This window comes from Cryptotermes secundus, unplaced genomic scaffold, assembly GCF_002891405.2.
Source record: "Cryptotermes secundus unplaced genomic scaffold, Csec_1.0 scaffold1182, whole genome shotgun sequence".
NCBI classification, from domain to species: domain Eukaryota; kingdom Metazoa; phylum Arthropoda; class Insecta; order Blattodea; family Kalotermitidae; genus Cryptotermes; species Cryptotermes secundus.
In genome coordinates, this window is record NW_019737098.1 from 70,797 (window position 1) to 95,815 (window position 25,019).

Sequence of the window (25,019 nt, forward strand, 5' to 3'; positions counted from 1 at the left end):
TGGGTACCGGGGGCTCTTTTCCCGGGGGTAAAGTGGCAGGGGCGTGAAGCTGACCACTCACCTCCAACTAGTGCCGAAGTCAAGAAAACGTGGATCTACACATTCTTTCCTATAAGCCTTCATGACGTAGTGCTTAATTAGTTAAGCACAGGGACAGCCTTTTATTTATACCTTTATTAAAGTACTTAAACAACAAAACAAAACAATATCTGTAAAACTGTAGATCTGCAAATATGAAAAAAAAAAGGCTTCATAAATTCTACCCGGAACTCGTTTTATTTTTATGCGAGATTCTTTTTATCTAAACGAAAATTCCTCATCTCGACCAAATCAAGAAGACTACATAACCGCTTCACTCAAATGACAGAGAAGTTGCCGATAGAGCCCGGCGTCAGCACGGCACGCTAGGAGAACGAAACCCGTTACCATGTCAAAGAGCTGGGCCGTATAGTGAGCGACATATGAGTATTCTGGCCTCAACTGCCTCGCCTTCCGATGACCGCCCTTTGTCTTAGATTCCAGTCGGTCTGTGTTTCATGAGGGTGTATCCATGTCTGGGTTTTGTTGCCAACGTTGCAAATAAACTGTTTTCCTGTAAAGAAAGCAGTCTTCTGGGATTTGGCACCGTGTATATGTGGTGTTAACCGACGTTACTGACGAACGTATCGCCTCCATCTTCAGGGTAGAAGGAAAAATATAAGAAATCCACAAGCGAAGAGACCGTGAGAACCGGTAAAAGCAGACCTGTCCGGGCCATGCAGACACCGAGCTAAGGATAAGTATGGGGTAGATGGTATGTCGTGCTTGAGCACAATCAAGCATCGCGCCACGACGACGTACGTTGAAGTGGGGATACAACTCCACTCATTCTTAATTTCGGCACTCTTTAGAGGTGCGTGGTCAGCTCCACGCCTTGGCCGCTCTACCTCCGGGAAAATAGCAACCGGTTCCTATAGGATAGCAGGTTAGGTGAGACCCAGAACCAGTTTGGTTGCGGTGGCGAAAATGAAAAACCCTGTCCCTGTTGGAATCGAAGCTCGGTCAACTAAGCATTCTATCTACATGCTTTGGGAGGTTTCAGGCAAAGCATTTGTCGATGAAAATCAAATCTTTAGCCGGACAAGTGAATTATGTACCTCCTGCACATCACTTCAGCAAGGCGATTATAAGGTTGCAGGAGGAGGAGGAGATGCAGCACTCACCGTACTTGGAAAATTCCCCCCTTACTATTATTTTCGTGTTCCCGAAACTAAACATTTTCTTTGATGCCCTTCATTTAGAACCATTTGAACACGTTTATAGCAATATGACGACAACACCAGAGGTTCATTCGGAAAATTCGTTCCACAATCAATATGCATGAATGATTATTTTATAGAACAACAGTTGGCGAAGATTACAAGTTATGAAGTTCCTCATTATTTTTTCTGCCTCCTTGCTCCATCTCTCTCGCAATTATCTCCTCTGCACGTCGTTCTCAAATGCATTTCAAAGATCAGCGCACAACACTTGTGTTCTTGATAGTGCTGTTTCCACCTCTCAAACCCACACGACCGTCATTCCTGTGTCGGTGATGACAGAATGAAACCATCAAAACAGGGAGGTCTCCAGTGGCATAAAGTTATAGGTCTATCCAGTTCCACGAAAATCGGTCAATTAACATGTACAATTTTGACGTGTACACTGGAATGAAAGTACAAATATATGGGCAGACAGCTCAACACCAGAATTCTTTAAAAAACTTAAAAAAAAAGACTTACCAACAATGTGACGAATGTGCATGCGAAGTCTTCTCGCTTGCTTTAATTCGAGGCGTCTTGCTTCTTTGTATTAGGACGCACGACTAGTCACGATATTTTGCGAAACCTTCAAAATGCTGTCATCTGCTCCACAAGCTCATTGCACATTGGGTAACAAATTCAGCACATTTCTTCTGTGTTGTGCCTGATGGCTTCATCGTACCCTGGGGACGACTATACAGCACAAACTCCGATATTTGTTATTAAGAAATTAATAATTTGAACAGAGTCGCAGTACTGTCTGGAACCAAAGTTAGCTCATGCCATAATTAATCCTAATCGGATTAGCGTTGCTCGGTCAGCGGTATTCACTAATTCACGTAATGTTCCATGCTTCCACAGCTACTGCACGGGGATCTCTTGGGCTATCGATGCCGAAGGAGACGACGGCTCGGAATATATTATACAAGCCGACGCCGACAGCCGACGCGGAGCGATGCTCCATTTGCAGGTTTCTCTTAGGGCTAATAATCCCTCACTGTAAAATGTCGTACACAACGAAACATTTACAAAGAACACGACCGCCTCTGTGGTCTAGGGGTCAGAGTTCCTGCCTACAGATCCAGAGATCCCGGGATCAATTCCCGGCGCTACCAGATTTTCTGAGAAGTAGTGAGTCTGGAACGGGGTACACTCAGCCTCGTGAGGATAATTGAGGAGCTATTTAAAGGAAATAGCGGCTCCGGTCTAGATAACCGAAATTAACGGCCGTGGGGAGCCGTTGTGCTGAACACGCAACACCCCCTATCCGCAAAAGTTGGAACTTCGCCGACAAGCGGCGGTCGCTGGGTCGATATAGTTCGCTTGCGGACTACACACCACGGAGTTGTTTTTTTTTTGTTAGTTTTCTACAAAGAACCCGGAACTCGACGGATTCGTTGGAATGGCCTAGGGACACAAGAACTGAATTTGGAGTTTACAACACGTGTCTGGGAATCACTGGTTAATCACAGGACATAATTCTTCACGGTCGGCGGTTCAATATTCCTATTGTAAATATCAATGGCTGAAACGAAAATAAACACGACGATGATTATATATGCCTGAAGGATAATTTTTATGAGTAACCAGACCTTGAATTTAATGTTTCGTACACACAGCACAAGAATTTTGCTACGAAATTTAAAATCAACTACTGGGAGCAAGCGTTTACGTGAAATCAGTAATTATATCGTGGTGATAAATTCGTAAGTCTGGCTGAAGAACTCCTTTCTCACATCGGAATACACACATACATACTTCGGCTGCTCCCGAGAGAAAAGCACGCAGCTAGAATGGTTACATTTAAGTGAGAAACGAACATGTTCTCATAAGACGGATGTCCCATTTTACAGAGGGCTCATTGTGAAACATAAAGCTGTGCAATGATTATAGAATTAACGAAAAGATTCTCTGTCGAAAGACATGCAGTAGTTACTGAAGGACAGCCTATATTTAATGTCAGAAAAGCTAAGTTGTGTGCTACTTAAAAAGGACTACCGGATTACCTTGCGAATTGGTTTTCAATGTGGAAAAATACAAATACTTGTACATTTGTTGTATACGTACTCTTCGTCAAGTATAATTAGGATGATCAAGTCAAGGAGGGTTATATGGGAAAGCCAAAAGGAAAGAGACCATTATGAAGACCAAAGCATAGGTGGGTGGATAATATTAAAATGGATCTTAGATATAGGATGGGGTGATATGGACTGGATTGATTTGGCTCTGGATTGGGACCAGCGGAGGGCTCTTGTAAACATGGCAATGAACCTTCAGGTTCGATTAAATGCTGGGAAGTTCTTGAGTAGCTGCGTGACTGGAGGCTTCTCAAGAAGGGCTCAGCTGCATGAACTTAGTCACTGAAACAGATATCAATACAGGCTGGGGGAATATGCGTCACATGCGAACGTATCGACTGAGGACAGAGTACAGCAATAAACCCCGATTTGATTGACAGAGCTGTGGATTGATTGAGCAAACAAGGAACTGTGACAGAATTAATTTTGAATAAGGCAAAGAAATCCGTGTAACAGGCCGTGGATGTCCATTGGGTTGTGAGACGTCGAGGCTCCCCTATATTTTCTAGACAATCGGTTCACAGATGGCGGTGAGGTTGACAGGCTTATGTGTCGGCTACCCTATAACCCCCGGAATATTCCTAGTACTCATTTCTGTTATAGGCTCAGTCAACCCCAGGGCTATAGTGCGGCACTAGGTCAACTGANCAGTCATCCCCAGGGCCATAGTGCGGCACTAGGTCAACTGAAAAATCCAATGACCTGATAGGGAATCGAACCCGCGACCTTCCAGATTGTAGCATAGTTCCTGAAACAACTACGCCATCTAGGCCGCGCCACAGCTCAAGCGGTTAGTCGCTGGCTTCCCACCACGGCGGCCCGGGTTCGATCAAGTGGGATTTGTGGTGGACAAAGTGGCGCTGGGGCGGGTTTTCTCCGAGTACTTTGGTTTCCCCTGCCGATCTTCATTCTACCAAATTCTCCATCATCATTATCACCCGGGGCAGGCTACAATAGGCCAATCAGTGGCCGTGCAGTATCGGCCACTACCAGTTCTGGCCGGCTTAGCGGTGCAAAGAGCTTTACGTCTCAGTATCTTAACCGTAACCGGTTCCAACAGCGCCCATGCATAAATCAATATCAAGCGGGATGTCACTACGTGCTCTCCAAATGCAAGACTTCAAGATGGACTGGTACCAAGCAAATCCCTCAGTCAAGATAGGGCTGTCTGCTTGACGTGTTCAGTGAACGTCCGTATACATGACGAGTTCCCAATACAGATTGTGCTGAATGGGGGGAGGGGGGCCGGTCTTTCAGTTTTCTTTCAGTATACCGCCAGAAAATTCTAAGCGAATCACGAAGGGTTGAAATTGAATGTGCTACATCAGGTACTTGTTTATGGTGCTGATGATGTTAATTTCGGAGAAATCAATATCATCAAGAACTCAGAAATTCTGTCTACAGGGTGGTAAAAAAGTTGATCTGAAGTGAATACACGTAACATCCTTGTGTACAAGGAACATAAATCAACTTATAATACACAAGACCAAGGGAGCGGCACACCCAATGGGGCGCAGAACGGCCGGAGTAAGACAGGAAGAACAAACACCCTATAACACTAAAATTAATAATGATAACGACGTACTTTAAGATTACTATTGGCAAAGTGCACAGTGCAGTGGATTCCTTAATAACGTGTTGCCTGAAGATGGCCTTGTGTGGACGAAACATGTAGCGCATAAACATTCTCTCTCTCTCTCTCTATATATATATATATATCTTAATGACATTTTTAATATTTAATGAACGTTTTAGCAAATTAAATGCGGATTAGCGCCATATAAATCTACACTGATATTGCTGCAATATAGAAACAAGAAAGTGCGACAATGTCAAAACAGGCCTATATTGTCATTTGAGGGGTTTTGAAAACTTAACCATGAATAACACCAACGAGAAATGAGATTTCGAAATTTGAAGGACTTGGCAACATAGCCCACCTCAGGGCCATGTTCGAGTATGAGACTCCAAAACAGGAAGTAGGGGGTGGGCTACGTGCCTCCTACAGCTCCGAGTATGTACGTGGGTGGCTGGGAAAGCTGTTAACATCGAATCGAACATAGGTTCACAGTGACCGACTGGTCCAAGGCCGCAGACCGTTCGAACAATGAGATCGTGGATTTGGCCGACTGAGGCACTGATGCTATGTTGTCCACTGACAGAGTAGATCCTCATCTAAGCCCCCGAAACCCATCACAGGTTCAATGCGCGAGAACTGATTCTGAATGGGAACAGGACATGGTCATACCGCGACACCGCAAAAGATAAACATTCGCTTAATTATATCGAGGGCTCAGAAGAAAAAACACTCCGTCAATCATATCCTGAAGCAGAAGAAGACAAACAATTTCTTAATTATACCCAGGGGCCCCAGGAGATAAACATGTGGTTAACTATACATAGGGGCCCCAGAAGATAAACACCAGGTTAATTATACCCAGGGGCCCCAGGAGATAAACATGTGGTTAACTATATCTAGGGGCCCCAGAAGATAAACACCTGGTTAATTATACCCAGGGGCCCCAGGAGATAAACATGTGGTTAACTATATCTAGGGGCCCCAGAAGATAAACACCTGGTTAATTATACCCAGGGGCCCCAGGAGATAAACATGTGGTTAACTATATCTAGGGGCCCCAGAAGATAAACACCTGGTTAATTATACCCAGGGGCCCCAGAAGATAAACACCTGGTTAATTATACCAAGGGACACCTGAAGATGAACACTTGGTTAATTATACCCAGGGGCCCAGAAGACAAAAACTTGGTTAATTACATCCAGAGGCCCCAGAAGAAAATCGTTTGGTTAATCAAAGGTGCCGGAAAGAAACATTTTCTTATTGAAATACAGACTGTGGAAGAAGAAGAAGAAGAAAAGATCCGTTATTAATATCCGAAGACTCCGGGTCTGATTAAAACTACTAATTAGTGGCCGCTGCTCATTACACTTCACGTGGAAAATTTGTATCTACGAGTATTTACGTATATTCCTGGTGTATTTAACGATTACTTAAATTACTAAATTCATAGCGTAGATACGATACGACTATTTAACAATGAACTGCACAGAACGTGGAAGAAAACGGTAAGAGACCTAATTTACTTGAGGGGCCTGAGTAGAGCCGGATGAACAGATTTCAAAATCGAGATTTGAACCCGGAACCCCAAAATCTGAAGGAACCAGTGCCAGCCACTTGGCCGCGACATTCAGCAACACAGGACACAATCTCGGCTCCCTAAGACACATGTTTACAAGACTAGTTGGTTTCCTAGCATGCCAGTTAGAACGCTTATCGCCAATAACAAGATAGTCGAGTCGCCACAATCACCAGAATTCAATATGAACTAGTTCTCTCCTGTTACGTCCTACACGACGTTACAACATTTCTGTGGCAAACTTCTGGAAGCGGCTGCATAAACAGATCCGCGGACCGGAGCGGTAGCATTCCGCTGAATCATCCATGCCACCACCAACCCCGATGTTCTCGCGACTTTCTTCACTTTCCCCCGGATCTACGGATTACGACAGATTAGGGCTCCATCATTTCCAGTTCACCAGTCATAATTATACCTCAAATTATCATCTGGGATGCCAGCTGATACCGATATCTCGAGGTTATGATTCCATATCGATATCTTCATACTGCGTAATTACTTCGTGTAACTGAATTTCTCTTATATTACTGGAAAGTCAGCGCACTAAACACAATTTGGACAGATGTTTCACTAAGCTGTCAGATATATATATCTGTGTGTGTGTGTGTAAAACTGTAAGACTTTAGTAATGGCAGTAAAAGCAATACACAATGTTTCACACGACTGAATTATACTACGCATTTAATGTATTCAGAAAGTTCAACCAAAAGCTCTCTGATTTCCATATATACTTCTTTTTAGGCTATAGCTTATTTAACAACGATGACAGTAATTCTAAGTAAAAGATATCCCTTTAACAGGCTATAGAGGCCCATATGGTTGTGAGACGTCGAGGCTCCCACATTTTCTAGACAATCGGCTCAAAGATGGCAGTAAGGTTGTCAGCCTTACGCGCCGGCCGCCCTTTACCCCTCAGGAAGATTCCTGGTACTCATTTATGTTAGAGGCTGAGTCGACCCGAGGGCCATAGTGCGATTGGAAAGATTAGGTAAATTGAAAAAACCCACCTCATCGGGACTCGAACCCGCGACCTTTCGTCTTGTAGCATGGCGCATCAATCAAGCACGCTACCGCGTAGCGTCGAATAATTTAATAATAACGAACAATGAACTACAATGTGTGTGAAGGACGCGGTTGTTATCTGATTTAAGGTACTATTCCGGCATTCACCAGGACTGAGAATATATATACGAGAACTATCAGAACCCAGATTCGAACCGGCATCTCTCGAATACAAGATAGAAGCGTTATAGTCTGGGTCAACTCATCCGGTCTTACATGCCTAATGGGAAGTAGGACAATCTGTAACACAAAATACGGCCGCACGGGATGAGTGAGACTAAATTTTAATTAGGTGTTGCATATCGTGATTTAAAAGCTCTAAATTTAATGGATATCAATCAATATAAGTGTCTCCGACAAGAAAACGGAATTCCATATCGGCTGACATCCTTAATTATCACTCGGTGCCAAATAACCTCTGCAAATTAAACAGGTATTGACCAGATATCGTTAAAACCTTCAATTGATTCGCACTTTACACGGAGTTTACTTAAGCGTGCTGCACAGACGTATCCTCCACTGACATTCTCGTGCTGAAAGCTGTAGAAAACTGTCATTGGATTCTGAATCTTAATGATTTATGAGGAAGGACTGAAATATGTCAGGTTAACCGGTTACAGGGTTCGAATCACGGTACATGAATAGCAGGCGCTGTGCAATCCCACTTCGACCGTGTCCAACAACTGTGGTACACATTCTGTGTATGTCTACTGCGAGGCAACGGAAAGTACAATGGCAGAATTTTCCCATAATATGCAGACATACGAGTATATAGGAGTACAAAGAAAACTGTATACTGAATAGTGACATTACGCACCCGACCTCTTTACGCATGCGCTAACTGGATAGAGAGCCAGGTCAATCCCTGAACCCGTCTGACCGTGAGGGCGGAGAGCGTGTTTAACTTTGCTGAGAAGGAACAGGGGCCGTCTAATCTAGACCAATCTGTAACCAGTCGCTATATGCATCAACTGTTCCAGTTCATATGAGAGGGGCATTAATATAAATTCGCTATCTCATCACAGAATTGTTGTTTTCCAGCCACCTCAGCCCTAATCCTTGGGCCCAAACACGTTCACGCGAAAGTGGTCGACAGAAAAGAATGGCTCTGACACAGCTTTGGAACAATCCGAAATGATCGAACATAAGGCAAAATGAAGGCAGTGAGTATATATGTGTATATTCTTTAAAGACAATCACCGGCCGAAGAATTCATTCATCAGTAAACTGGGTATGAATGTTAAGTCAGGGAAGAAGCACTCATGATCTGGTTTGTAGTGCAGTACAAAATACTCGGCGAAAATCACGACGCACTAGCGTCAGGATAGCCGGCCTTGGCGGAGGTTCGAGCGGGCCAGTTTGCGTGCAACACGGTGAGGGTCACTACCTGCTGTAACATAAATCTCCACACAACTGCATCCATGTTTGTTCGACCGCTCCAAGGTACAGAAATTATCGCGTTGGTATACATACACATGACCATTAGCGCTACGCTGGAAACAAAGCTTTGCAGCAGTGAAAGCCTGTTAACAAATTCCAAGTCGGTATCTAGTTCAATCCTGTATAAGCTGCAATTAACCTACTCATTCCTTGTTCAGCAGTGATATCCTGTTATTTCAACTGAGCGAATAATGCCCTTATAAACGACTCTTGGAACCAAGAATCAGTAACCTCTGTGTTATTTCGACAATAACAGGGCCCAGGTACTTCTATTAATATAGTGCCAAGGTCACGTCTCCACAGACACAAGGTCAGAACAGAAATTTAGTATTCCAGATTTTCCATTTTTAGTTATAAGAGTCAATATAAAAAATACAAATTCAAAAAAAATATTAATATTATTAAAATACTGTGTAATTTTATCTTCCATAAATGTGTATAATTCTAAAAATCAAATGTAAGGCCATAATAAAGGTTCGGCCACACAGAGCGCTATGTACGCGACGTACGCTACATTCGCTATACGAACAGAAAAATATCTCCCTTTATTGCCAATGTGACAGGCCACACAGACTTCCATATGCTACATGCGCTATGTTCCCTATGTTAGCTGCATCGCAGAGTGTACACAGCGTACGTAGCGTACATAGCGTAGCGCTCTGTGTGGCCGAACCTTAAGTCTTCTGTTCCAGCAGTCTTCATTCTCAGGAATACCTCCAATTTATGCATCACATACCAGTACATACTGCACCCAATTCGTGTTTAAGATGAAGCTGATATACAGGATGTACACATGAAATGCACATAAGTATACTGTAGTACAGCTCTTTAACTAAAAGACACAGGAGTGACAACTAACTGCCTTTCATTACATTACATGATCATGTATTTCTGATCTAAATTTTGCAGATGTTCAGTGAAGGAGCCATAAGTGGCCTGGCAGATATCATACACATATTCAATTTCAATCCACACACATTGTTACGCAAGCCAAAGGTAACTGTGGCCACTGCAGTTCCTCCCAGTAAGTTCCAACAAAGTGGCAGTTATGTGCAGCACACACAGCATCTTTGATATATTCCCAAAAGAAACAATTGAAGGGAGTAAGGTCAAGCGAGTGATGTGGGAAAGTGATAGGCCTGCTTTTGCCAGTTCAGTCCTATGTAAAGGTGTGATTTAAGAAGTCCGTCATTTCCTTGTGGAAAATGGCAGGACTTTGGTAGGACTCACTGGGTGGGTGATCAGCTTATTTCAAGGCCTCTATATGTACACGAACACAGAGAAATGCAACATCCCTGAGTGGGATTTGAACCCACAATCCTGGCTTCTGAGCGAGTGAAGACAGTGCATGCCATCACAAATTCTGTTACATTCCTAAATTAACAAAATAATTCCTTCATCATATGTCATGTGGTTCTCATTTCATTATCCTGCCTAGTTCTCACTGAGATTACAATCTTCTAGTGTGTGTGGTGCCATGTAATTTCATAGATGGGTTCCAACATGTAAGCAAACCATGAAAATGGGGGTAGCAGGTTCCTCTGACCTGCTAAAACCCATCTACCACACTGTGTGGCATCACATCCCAAAATACTCGTATAACAATACTGATACTCACTATCATAAGAACAGCATAACTTAAAGATACTTGCTTGAATGTTGCTGATACCAAGTTTCTTTAAAATCTGTCAACCATGTCAAAATTATTTATACCAATGGAAGACATACACATGGACAAACTGAGATACCATGAGGCTGTCTTTCTTTAAAAGATATAATAATTTGTTAAAAATATGGTTACAAATTTGGAACTCAACAGATGAGTAAATGCCTATCATGTAGAGATGTAAATTTCCTGCTTGTTCTTTTTTTTTTTTTACACGTGAGATAACTAATGAACAAAACAAGCTAACTTCCATAACAGCTCCCACTGGCATGGTCAGTGTGAGATAATATGCACCTGAATCTATACTTGGTAAGGCCAGTGTCATGTTCACTATGATATGAACAAGTCATTAACATAAATGATCCACCATAACAAGACTGAAAGTTAACAGTGGTTAAGGAAACATGTTGAAATATACTATCAGTACTGCATCCTGGAGTCAGGTAAAACTCTGTAAACAAGAAGTCTGCAATGGAAAATTTTAAATCATAAATAACTAACAAAGCAAAAATCTGGCAGGAGCCAGTCTGGCGGGCTAAACGATCATGTGAGTCTATTTAATCCCAAGTGTCAAGATGCATAAAACAACTGTCAGATGAAGTGCTGACAGCATGAGGGATAAACAGAACCATATGACCTCTATGCTGGTTTCACAAAAGTTGAGCAAGGCTATCCTTGATAGCCTGACTCTTCTGAAATCTTAGTTTTATACACACAAACATGATTACCAGTTCCATTCTCTCATAATATAAAACGGATATCCTGTTCCATCTTACTAACACAATGGAATTTCGTTTAGGAAAACATTTACATTGTAATATATATATATATATATTCAGTATATACTGAAGTACACTGACTATATAAGACTGTCAGTGTACATGAGGAGAAGTAATGTTTGAGTCCACCACAGTAAGTAGTCATGGAATAGAAAAATGTTTTAAATGAAAACATGTATAATATTATGTACATACATTTTCTTTCATACAGCAATTGCTTCAGGACCAACAAACTCTACTGTAATAGAACCAAGAGGTTCAACACTTGTATCAACAAAGCTCTGATGAGTCATGTCAACCCAGTTCACAAACTCATAGTCAAGATTATTTATAATTTCTTCCTCCCATGTCCCTCTCAATTCAATTAGTCACATTTTCTAACAGGTCTTCTGTCAACACTCTGTACCCATTTCTTGTTTCCTGATCTGAGCTATATGTTCAGCCCATCATAAATTCCTCTGATCTGACTATTATAACCAAGTCATAAAGAGAGATTTAATGGGTAATTCAGTGTGTGTGCGCGCATACTGAGATTAAGTAGGTACAATTGGACTTTTATACATATGGGAATAGGGGTGTCACACTTTGTCATGTAACAACAGGGATGGAATGGGATTACAAACTATAATGAAACAGTGAATTCTATGTGCTTCTGATGTCCATTTTTACTCCCCTGAACTTCTGACATAACTGGCCAATTCTCACAAAATTTAGTAGGAAATCATGTCATACAGCCTTTGTCTAGACTACAATTTATAGTCAGTTCCAATTAACAGCAAAATGAAATCTGACACAGAATTTTTTATCTGGCCAATATTTTCTTAAAGCAGTGTCATACAAGTGGAGCAGCCCTATTACCGACAAAAACCCCCAGCAACAAGCCTTGCACAGGTCATTAAAAACAGAAACAATGAATGCCAGTAAAAGTTTGGTGAAGACTTGAATAGCTCTTATTATCTACATCATACTTACAGGAAGGTTTCAGGCATCTTTAATTAACTTCACATGAGTTTGGGGAGTTCATGTCAAAAGTTTACCTACATATCAGACAAAAATATTTATTGCCTTGGAATGCACAAGAGTAGGTACCATCATTACACATGCATGGTCTGCAAGTATATTTATGGTCTACTTTTACTAGTTCTCATGGTCTCTTCGCTTGCGGATTTCTTATATTTTTCCTTCTACCCTGAAGATGGAGGCGATACGTTCCTCCGAAACGTCGATTAACACCACATATACACGGTGCCAAATCCCAGAAGACTGCTTTCTTCATAGTCACCGCTATGAAAGTCTCAAATCTTACATATCTATGGTTGCTAGAAGCACGGTGATGACAAGACATAAGGCTGTAGAAATGAATTCTAATCTGAGATATCAGATTGGAGGTTTTCACAGCATCTTCGTCTTTGTCTTCATCATCTCGATCTTCATGGAGTCAGACTGAGTCCACTTGGTACTGCTGCCACTATTGGCCTATTATACCAGTCCCAGATGATAGATGAGAGTGATTGTGGAGCAACTGATGGAATGAAGATTGGCAGGGGACACAAAAGTACTTGGAGAAAACCTGCCACAGTGCCACTTTATCCACCACAAATCCCACATGTTCTGACGGAGGCTCAAACCTGGGCTGCTGTGGTTGGAAGCCAGTGACTAACCACCTGACCTATGGCATGGCCTCACAGCAATAAAACTACTCTCTCTCACACTCACACACAAAACCAACTTTCTTTGAAATAAGTGAAAATTGCATCAGGACAAGGTTTGGTTGTCTTACAAAATGTGTATATTTAAGGGTAATTATACATAAAATAGTGTACTGGACTAGAACAGAAGTCTAGGCCAGGACACTATTGCTTCATTGGATCTCAATGCTCCAAATAATCTCAATATCCTGTGCTGCATATTAGCAAGTTGTTTAGTTTTCATTCCTGCCACAAGAATGTATCATAAACTGGAGAAGAGGAGCGTAATACTTATACAGTTTTAATAAGTAGGGAAGTGTTTCTCAACCTTTGGTCCATGGTCTGTAATGTTATATAATCCAGTATTACAAGACATGAAAAACTGGAACCATTTAAATTAAAAAAATTGTGGCAAATTATTTAAAAATATTACTTTAAAATGATGGATAGAAATAAGTGATTTATGGTACCTTTAACTGTAATTTTTTTATTTGTATAAAAATGCAACTGGAAGCTCTTTACAGCTAAGGGGAATGTTATGACAGCTGAGTAGTCTTCAGTGTGGACCTTACATGTAGTGTTCTAAAAGGTAAAGCTGTCCCTGTGCTTAGCTAATTAAGCACTACACGATGACCACTAACCTCCCACTAGTGCCAAGGTTATGAAAACATGGATCTATTATACATCTATACATTTACAGCTGCCAAAAGTTTCCCAAACTGCACTTCATTTTTTGAATCCTGACAATATAAATCTGGTCATCAATGCAAAACCCATCTATAGTCATTCTTATCACATGACAATATTAACAACTGAAATGTAGAACTGATATTCAGTCTGGTAATCAATACTTTGCCTGTAAGTATAAGGTTGGTACCAGAAATATAAAACTTACATATGCAGCAGTCTGTACATATTGGTACATGTACACCCACTGCTAGGCAATGTGTTGGTAAACAAGATCCCGCGAAGACAGATTATTGGTTAGGCAACAATAAATTAGGTTGTTTTCTATGTGGTCTGTGCCAAGCAACAGTAGAATAACACATTTCTGCGTATCAGACCGTGCTATGAAAGTGGTGACATCATCAACAATAGAGTTGGTGTTTTCTGTGGGGTATGTGCAGAGTCCTTATAAGAGAAGGGAGTGACAGAATTCATTCCGGGTTCAGTGGGTTGTGGAAGGTGAGAGAATGGACAGTATGGAGGGATCAGTGACCTCTGAAGCAAAAAAACAAGGAAAAGACGTGGTGGAAGGGTCGAACCCTCTGAAACAGAAGAACCTACTAACATTACTAGCAATGTTTCTGTAAGAGGAGCAGGAAATGTGTGTGAGCATCGGCCACTCGGGATAATTTTGCCCTGCCATTAAAAAAAAAACTTTGAATGATAGTGGGAACCTGGACTAACTGGAACCTTATAAGGGAACCACTTGGGACAAGTTGGCCTTAAGGAAGGGCCAGTGGTAGCAGTTGGAGAGCAGACATTGCAGAAAGAAAGAGAATGACTTGAGGAAGACGTTGAAACCGCAGCCCTTGGAAAGGAAGGAAAGGTGATACACCATTAGGCTATTTGGGATGAACAGCCTTAAGGAGGGAGCAATGTTACATGTACACCCATTGCTAGGCAACGTGTTGGTAAGCAAATTCCCGTGAAGACAGATTCTTGGTAAACAGTCCATTGATAGGTGACGGAACAGTAGATGAGGCTATGTTTTCTATGTGGTCTGTGCTAAGCAACAGTAGAATAACACGGTTATGCAATCTGTTTCTAAGCAACAGCTTGGTAAACACATTTCTGTGTATTGGACTGTGCTATGAAAGGGGTGACATCATCAATAATAGAGATGGTGATTTCTATTGGTTCTGTGCAGAGTACTTATAAGAAAAGGGAGTGACAGAATTCATTCAGGGTAGTTATGAGTCAGTCGTAAGCTGGAGGAGCGAGTCCAGAATAATTTTTAGTTCCGAGATTCCAGAGCGACTGAAGACGAAATAGCAAGAAGACTACACAGTGATTTGAAGTGCTAATTTCTGTATATGAGACAAACTCCGTCTTAAGTGCAGCAATTTAATTGTAGTTCTTTCTCCTTTCCTTCCTCTATACTACATGTTTTGGCCCTAAATGGCCATCATCAGCTGTATATTCTTACATGGCTGCTACACTGCCTGTAGTTTAAAATTTAAAACACCAGTCTTTCCAATTGTATGTATGTATGTATAAAATCTTTGTTAACCTACACACGTCAATTTGATTGCAAAAACGACGATCACACAAAACAGTTGTCACTATAAACTCTGCCGAAACTAGTCCTTACCTTCTGAAGCAACGGTAGTCGGCTTATCGACTCAGGAATGTTAGCTCTATGTGCTCATAGCGGCAAAACGCGGTCCTACAAAAGCTCTGCCCACAAAAAAATTAGTTTGGTTTCTTTTGGGTACCCCATCGTATGTACATTTTCACTTGCTGTCTATAATCAGGAGTTGCAAAGACATACCCAAGTAATACCAAGGCAAGAAAATATGCCAGTAAAACAGTTACAAAAAGATGGTGTGGTACTTACTGGTTGTCAGACTGCTGTGGGCTGAAGCTAGCTGCACTGGGGCTGGTAGATGTTACTGCAGAACTGAGAGGGGTCGGAGTCAGAGATTCCGTAGGAATCTGACAAAGAAAATTCCCAATTATACACTGCCCTTTAGTGCATGTGACCTTAAGAAATCTATATTTATTAGGCTATATAAAACAAAACAAGAAATAATGGATAATAGGAAAGTCTCACAAAAGCAACACCTGAAAGTCTTGTGAACATTCATCCACAATAGTAAAACAGACTTAAAAAATAATTTCAAATGTCCTTTGAAAGAATATAGCTAAAAACACTCCTGCTGATCATAAAGCGATAAAGGCATCCTGATTTCATTTCTTTTCACATTGTATGAAAGAAGGTTTAATAGCAAAAGACATACCCAAAATGTGCAGAATCCCCTAATCCAGCAAACAAACAGTCTAAGGCTTTCAGGATATAAGGTTCAATACAACTACACTGTGGCAGGTATAATAAGTGAAGTAAGGAGACACTGAAGAGGAATGTATGAGGGCTGAGGCTCAGAAAGCCATGACTTGAATCAAACTGTAGCACCATGAAACATGAGACAAGCTTCAGGACTTACATCATTGAGCACTGTACAGTCATATGAGGGCTGAAACTTTTCCTGCTCCAGGGGTGGACGTTTCAGTATCTTCTCTCGGTCCTGTTTGTGTTTACGGTCAGCACCTTTCAGCTGAAAGCAGGATTAACAACATAGTTATATCAATATATTTTAATTCCATTTTCTCTTCAATCCACTTTCTACAGTTTTAAGTACTTACTTTACCAAGTTTATGACCAGGGTACTGAGAAGAATATTTGGACCCAAAGGAGGACAGAGAAAACTGCATAATGAGAAGCCTTACAGTGCATACTCTTCACTCAGGGAAGCCCCTTCCCTACTTCCTGAAAGAACAAAGGAAACCTCCTTCTGCAGATCAACCATAGGGATTCTCCAAACTGGCCCGCTTGATAACTACCATTTTTAGCATCTTGTCCTTATTCCTCTTCCTTCTGATCTTCTTATCCTTGAGCATCATAGGTGTCAATGCACAAGAGCATCTATGTTCTATGTAACTGCCCTTTTTGGAGACCCTACAGAATGACCTAGTGAAAACTCTTTCTGGTGTGAAGAATGCCGCCTTCTGGGATGTGGTGCCATGTAGATATTGTGTAAACAGACATTTTGGAGTTCTTCACTCACGGATTTTTATACCCTGAAGATGGGAGCGATACGTTCATCCGAAACATAGGTTTACACATTATCTATACGGCGCCACATCCAAGAAGACGGCATTCTTCATAGTCACCACCGTGAAAACCTCAAATCTTACACCTTTCTGGTGTGTTGTCACTGCTCCAGGAACCATGTATCATCTGATCTCTCCCCTTTCACTTCCTCCTCTAAATTTCTTCTAACCTCCATTACACCCAAAAGAGAATAATAATAATCTTCATCTCTTCTCCCCTAAAAATGAAAACTTCTCCCCTCATTTCCACTTAATACTCAGTTCCACTCATTTACAAAACAAAAATCCTTTTTATGATCACCATCTTCCACTGACTTGCTCAAAGCCCCACTTTCTGTTCTCCCTTCTGTATATGGCATTAACTTCATTTCCTCTGTGGCTTAAATTAAAGAAATTCGCATAGTGGGGTGTGGAGTCCAGTTGGGTCCACTCGGCACGGTGGCCACTGATTGGCCTATTCTAGCCTGTCCGGGGTGATTATGATGATGGAGAATTGTGGAATGAAGATTGGCTGGGGAAACCGAAGTACTCCAGGAAAACCCACCCCAGTGCCACTTTGTCCACCACAAATGCCACTTGACCTGACCCGGGGTCGAACCTGGGCCGCCACGGCGGGAAGCCAGCGACTAACCGCTTGAGCTATGGCGCGGCCTCCTCTGTGGCTTACTCTTCTACTTTGAAAACTCCTCCAAAAGTTGGTGCCTATGTATCCAACTAAATGGCGTCACATCTCAGAACACCTAACTTCCAAATATTTGTAAGATGAGGAAGTTATGACATGTAGTACTCATGACAGAGATGAGAAATGCATACAGAACTTTAATAGAAGACCTGACAAGAATGGACAATTTAAGACCTACTATAGATGGGTGTAGTTTCATGTTGTCTGCCAACTCTGTCAACATTACAATCACTCAAATCTTGTCACTGTGTATGGTAAGTTAATACACTAATATTGGTTTATTTGAAGATTGTTGTGTTGAGAGCCACAATCAGTAGTCCATGACAATAAATTTTACAACATTTTGCATCTACAGCATTGATGGTGTAACTAGATGGCTTACTGAAATACAATGACACTTACTGGTATTGTCTTGAAGTTTGAGGGTAATTTCTTGCAAAGTGAAGACTTTCGCTGTAAAAAAAAAAACTATTCACAGGCATCACTTGTACACATCAACTTGAGATGGACTTCAAATTTCAGCCTGTTGTTGAGTAATGATGTTGCATAAAACTTATATTTTATTTGGTCTTTGAATCTGTATGAGAGAATTTTTGCATATAAATAAGTTCTGGTTTTTGTTGTTTGGATCTGCCTCATGGCTGCTTGTTTGTTCTACAGATTTCACTGCCATACTTTTAAAGCACAATTCATAACCACTGCTTCTGTTATATTTTGGTACATTATTCCTGGAGTCACCTCAGCCTCCAACAGAAATGAGTACCAGGAATCTTCCTGGATAAAAAGGCAGCTGGTGCATAATTCTGACCTCACCTCCACCCCTGAGCTGACTGACTAGAAAATGTGGGAGCCTCAACATCTCATAACCCTATGGGCCTTTATGGCCTGTTACAGGAATAGCTTTACTTGTTTTAACATAGTAATAATTTTCTTCCTGACATGGTCTGCCATTTTTTATGTTTAATTAACACTTGTGCTAGCATAGAATCTCATCACATTGTAGATCGGTGAATTGTTTCTTTCACAACTCTGATGGTACTTTGAGTGCCCTTGTGGCTTATGACCTTGAAATATTCCTCTCTCTCTCTCACTACTCTTATAGCATGTGCCATGAACACCCAGAAAATTTAAAACTGATTACAAGTTCTGGTAAGGACTAATCGCCTACTTTCCTTTGATATGACACAGATTGCATAGAAAATGATGGGTCCAACAATTCTTCTATTGTTGTGTATTTGTTGCTGCAGTAATGTTTTTACCTTGCGTAGTGACAACAGGGGGATACAAATGCAGACACACAGGCTGACGGGAGGGATTTATGAAGTATGCTGTTGAGTTGGGCTCAGGTGCCGTGATATGCATACCAAGTTTCACAAAGATTGGTTCAGGCATTCAAAAGTTTGTGGAGGGGGGTACACAGGCACCCAGACAGCATGGTGATCTCATTAGCATACCTTTACTTTCTCAAAATAAGGAAAGTAGGGTAAAAATGTTTAACATATATATAGCATTCAAGTTCATGGCAGTGACACAGAGTTTTGTAACCCTTAAAAGGGGCAACAAAAACTCACCTTCTGTTTGGGAAACTACAATACATGAACTTGACATGCAAACACAGTTATCAGAAAATTCTTGAAGTCTGAGATTGAAAAATTTGTCTCAATGAAGATCATTATTTATTTTCTAAAAAATTCTGGGCTCACATACCTAGTTATTGTATCCCTCTTAAGTCTTTCACACTTGTCAATTGCGTGAACCACAAAACCTTCATATTCTGCTGAGATAAAAAGAATATCTCTTTTGTCTTTCCAGTTTGGCATAGTCACACCACTTGCAAGCTGGAAAGTTTACCATTTGAGAGTTGGTATTTAGTTACTTGTGTAAAGTTATTTTATAATGTTCCACTGCAGCAGGTGTTAGCATGCAACATGTGTAATGCACAATCATAACTGCAGAGTGAGTGTCCAATGTTCAGCTTTCTGTCCAAATTTTATATTACCCGGTTGTCCTGTGTAGTTCGAGATACACAGTATCATACCACTGGGTTCTGTGCCTCTTACCTTTCACAGGGAGCCTGAAAACCAGTTGTGCTCTCCATAAAACTGCTGATACATCCAGCAGAAGTTCCTCCCCAAGGTAGTATAAATTATTAATGGTATTGGTGAACAGGACTTATATAGGTCTTATGCACATTAATTACCCATCAGAAGTATGTTCTCTGAGTTCTGAATCTCTTGTGAAATGGACATATCAGAGAATGAGAAGAAAATTATTCCTGCTCATATGTAAAGAAAAACACTCCATTTTGAGTTTTCCAGTAATCCTGGAAAAGAGGAACTTGGATTATAACCCTTTAAAACAAAAGACACAAAAATACTTCCATCTCAGAGGTGTTACATCTTTCCAACTCATTCTTCAACTCCAGAAAGAAATACTTCTTCAGGAATGTATCAGTGTTTCTTACAGTCACTTCACAGACCTCATTACTGGCAACTGCTCATATAATGACAAAATATATAGATTCCTTGCTATTAACAATTCCAGCCTTCAGTCCAGGTACACCAGTACGATCAATTTTTTCATGGTTGGGAATCCATCTGACCATACATGGTCTGGGTCAGATATTGTGGACCAGGAAGAAAAAAAAACAGTTGCACCTAGCTGCACCTGTAGAAGAGCTATTTACATTTTTTTATTTGCTGTTGCTTTTTCTCTTGTGAATTGCTACATTTACTGCCAGCTGAATACTGCATCATCCTCGTAAGTTTTACTTCAGAATGTCATGGTAGTTTTGTTCACAAAGGACAATGAGTTGAGTTACATGAATTATAAAGTTATATCCCCCATAGAAACCATCTGCAAGAACCTGGACCTTATTCTGAGTGCCACTGCAGCAAGAAGAAACTAGATCACAGTGCCAACCAGTTCAGACACATGAAGCCACTGAGATTCAATGGCATTCATATGCATCACTGGAATCTAGAGTAAGAGCCATGTGACACATGAATATCAAGCAGCAGCAATGTGCTAAATAGTGACAACTGTCCACTCGGAAGCTCTGTAACTATGTTCCATTAGCCCTATTAGGAACGCTAAGTGACAGCAACAAATGATGGAGTACAGATGTAAATCACACCTGCAGATGAAGAAATCCATACTGAATTCTGGTAGGGAAACCTCTTGAAAGTGAAAACAGAAACAGGCTTAGGAAATGTGGATTGAATAGAACTACATTAAAACCAGGTTCAATGGCAGGCTTTTAAAAGTGGTGGTTAGTCTTGAACCTTTCGGTTTTAATATCAAAGATAAGGTAGGTAGTTTGCTTCTTTTATGAACCTGTAATCTATAACATAAAATTAAATTCAAATATCAAGAATATTAAGTTAAATTGAACATAAAACATGGCTGACATTACCTTGAAAACTTTGATCTGGCATGCTGCAGCATGTAATCTCCTTAGCGTTCCCTCCCCCTGTAAGTAAGTCTCAACCTGGATTCGAAATGGAACCCCCTTCTCTCCACCATGTTTCTTTGGGGTAAACTCTGTGCTAATGCAGTTCACCTGAAATATAACAGCTGTATCAACTATCGACTGAAAAGTATATATTGGCATTATTAGGTTTGAAAAAAAAACGGTAAAGCTATCTGTCTAACAGGCTGTGACGGCATAGAGGATTGTGAGACTTCGAAGCTCCCACATTTTCCCTAGACTATCAGCTCACAGATGGCAGTAAGGTTGTCAGCCTTATGTGTCTACCGCCTTTTACTCCCCAGGAAGATTACTGGTACTCATTTCTGTTAGAGGCTAAGATGACCCCAAGGCCACAGTGCGACTGGAAGGATTAGGTACATTGGAAAAAAAATCCACCTTATCTGGACTCTAACCTTCAGGCTTGTAGCATGGTGCCTCAACCATGTTACCACGTTTAAGGAAAGAAATAAAGAAACAGATGTCAGTACAACATTATTTCTTACGAATTCCACACTCATGCAGACCTCCATACTTGAAAATACTATGGGCTCTGCAAATTTGCTTATACAGCTTTCCTATGTTTCTTAATGAATGCACACCATTCATTCATTCATTCATTATTGGAGGAGGTGGGTTTCCCCATGCACCGCGACCAGTTGTTGATCTATTATATGTATTATGTATTATATGTATATTATGGGGCATAATTATTTTTTCTGTCCAAAAAACGATTAAATCAAAGTTAACTTGAGCCATGATTGTACAAGGCATATCACCTGAGAGATGTCCATACATACTGCTGAGCATACTGCACAACACATTCTGAACATTCTCACACTACTAGAGTTGCATTTGTGGTATAAATTATTACATATTATTCTCAACAGTGGAAAGATACGGTTATTCTAGTTCTGATTCTGAGATTTTCAGTAGATATACAGCAAGCTCAACAGCTGATTCAGATGGGCATGTCTCAAGCTCATTCTGCATCCCCCTATTTCCCGTTCCCACTATCTACACACTGTGAAGAAAAGAAGTTGATTGTTGCAGTTTTTCAACCTCTTTTTACATACACTAGCTGGTATAATATACGATAAAACTAACATGTACATTGATCAGTCTCAACCAAAGCAAGCAGATACTGCCAAACAGTAGCATCCAACAACAAATGAAGAAATGTGTGTATATTGGACACTTGCAATTTTACAGAGTATGGTCAAGCTGACAGGTCTCCAACTAATGGTAAAGAAGTTCAACAGTTTTTGCTCTCTTCCTCATACAAATAACATCCTGCCACACATTTGTCAAACAACTGCATATTGAAACATGCAATCCAGAAAACCATTCCATTCCGAAACCAAATAAAATATGACCAACTTTCAAATACTCAGAGAAGAAATTTATGGAATTATATGTTCCAGAAAGAGGTGTCATTATAGATGAAATTCTGTAGCCAAGAGAAAGCTTGGCTGCATATATTATATCTCCTTGAAGACAGCCAGGTATGGGATTAATTTTTAACTAACATTAACTAATTACTTTTAAAAAACATAACTTATTTTAACTGCATTAATATTTTTCTCTCAATTTCTTATGCTTGTATAAATCCCCGTATGCTCAACATACATGTAAAGGATTTCTTTATATCGTTGGCTGTGTCTTCTGATGATGGCCAGTAGTGGCCAAAACATGTAAAGGCAAACTTTCATATTCTCATATTAAACTTGTTACACCTGCTAAACCTTACAAGTGATTCATGTTAAAATTTGACATTTTTTTGCATACATATTTTTGAGGCACCCTGTGACCAATATAAGTTTAAGAAATTATTTTTTCTGTGGAACAGTAAGAAAAATTAGACCGTGAAAAATACCTTTTAATTTTCATTGATTTACATTCCTTTTGCAAATTTTCTAACTTGCTATTCACAACAGTACTGCGCAAATTTTAACATTACGAAAAGCCAACAAAGCAGTATGCACCTTGATGTACACTCCAACTTCTTTGGTGGGGTCCCACAAGAACTCAACAGTGTTCAGCAAGTACTGATCCTGAACAACGTCATATATACCATATGAGAGGGGTACATCAACTTCCACAATGCGATCTCCTGGACGTGATGCCTGCCATGCAGCCATCTGCTCACGTTCCATGTACTGCAGCCGGCGCTCATGGAAGCAGATTCGAATCATGCTCTAAAAACACAAAAATTCACTAAATAAAAAATGGCACAGAGAGAGGTTTAAAAATAAATTAGATAATACAAAAATACAAAAAAAAAGTGTTACAAAAAGATACACTGCAATGGCAATCTCAGAACTGGAAAACTGGTTTCAGGTGCCAATATGGTCCTATCCCCAACAAATGTGGATCTCTTGGTGTGTACGCTACCAAATTTTTCCATGTGTACACAACTATAAACCACTCATATACAAAATCACACAACATGGTTTGTAAAAGTGGATATAAAAGAAAAACTGCCAATACTTGAAAGCCAAGGTTGGCAAAAATGCAATTAGTGAGGTACTGCTGAATGCACATTATGCCATTACAGTCCACCTCCCTTACACACACTGATACTGTCATCAGCAATACCAACACAGAGGCAACTTGCATCATTCAATACAGGGTGTTGAAATTTTATACAATCACAGTGACTAGCAACAGCCCCTTCTGAACATGGTATGAACCTTCATGTCCTCAAAAGGTGGAGACATTCTTGACTAGCTGAGTGACTCTTAGTTTCCAACCTGGGAATCTCCTCCATAAAGTTATCTTACAACAGTGCTATCAGCATCCATACTATACACAGACGAATGGCAAGACGACGGAGAGATAACCAAGTGAACACAAGTCAGGAGTGTTACTGCTCCATCAACCCAAAACTGAGTTAGTTCTGGCAGACATTTGGAAATTATGAGATTTTATTGAATTTATTCTTATAATGTTAACTTTCCATTATTACTATCACAACTCACTGCCATTACCCACACTAACTTCCAGACTGTTCTGTGGAACTGGAATAACAATTATAGACATATTTTTCCATACAGAATTTTAGGAAGTACTGAGGACAAAACATTATGTTAGCTGCAAAATGTTATGGGATATAACTCAAATACCTCTTCAAACATGTTATATCAAGAACATTACCACAGGAGCACTGTGACAACCATAATAGGTTCATCAGTGAGCTCATTAATATGGTTGGTGACAGATGTCAAGAATAGCTGCTTCCTGGTAAGATCCCCAAGAAAATAACAATTCTTCAACAATCATCACCAAGAAACAAAAAGTTCTGTCAGGATATTGAAAGAGGTAATAATGGAACTTTATCTGAATGGCAGGGCATTGTGCACCGTAAGGTTATTTCTAAGGGCGCTACAGTCAGCAAGGACATGAATAAGGACGAGCCTCCCAATCTGCAGGAAAGAATTTTCCTAAAGCATTAAGGAATGTGGGTGGCCAGATAATATGCTCTGCATGCCCATGCTTGTGAAGCAGCCATGTAAGATGCTCAGTGCCATGGCAATTCCTCACCCACCACACCCTACTGACCTCCCCAGTCCTTTACCTCTTTCCGTAGGCAAAGAGCAGCTGAATGGTTGTCACTTCAAGGATTAAATGGAGGTTCAGAAGCATTACCGCATTTCACAATGTCATGACAGCCCCTACCTGATGCACATATTTATGAGAATCATATCAGTTTGCCAGTGAAAAGTTGATATAAGCATCAACTCAGCAAGAGAGATTTCTTCCTACTAAAAAACATGCTTCGAAATAAACAACATAAATCAAGTGACCTTTAGATACCCCAGAAGAACCAATTGGGAGTCACATAAAGACAACCTAAAGGTGAATATGGAGACTATGTCAAGA

The 25,019-nt window shown here is 40.6% G+C and overlaps 1 protein-coding gene across 4 annotated transcripts in view; it reads right to left on the minus strand.

The window, feature by feature from the left end:
* Nucleotides 1–25,019, minus strand: part of LOC111870203 (transcription factor CP2) — a 193,325-nt gene that overhangs the window by 28,853 nt on the left and 139,453 nt on the right. For all 4 annotated transcript variants that reach the window (XM_033753718.1, XM_023862294.2, XM_023862296.2 and 1 more), the window contains 4 exons: nucleotides 23,123–23,335; nucleotides 21,084–21,230; nucleotides 16,320–16,430; nucleotides 15,713–15,810 (listed from right to left, as the gene is read on the minus strand). In XM_033753718.1, coding sequence (XP_033609609.1) covers nucleotides 15,713–15,810; nucleotides 16,320–16,430; nucleotides 21,084–21,230; nucleotides 23,123–23,335 — 569 coding nt within the window. The remainder of the gene's footprint in view (nucleotides 1–15,712; nucleotides 15,811–16,319; nucleotides 16,431–21,083; nucleotides 21,231–23,122; nucleotides 23,336–25,019) is intronic.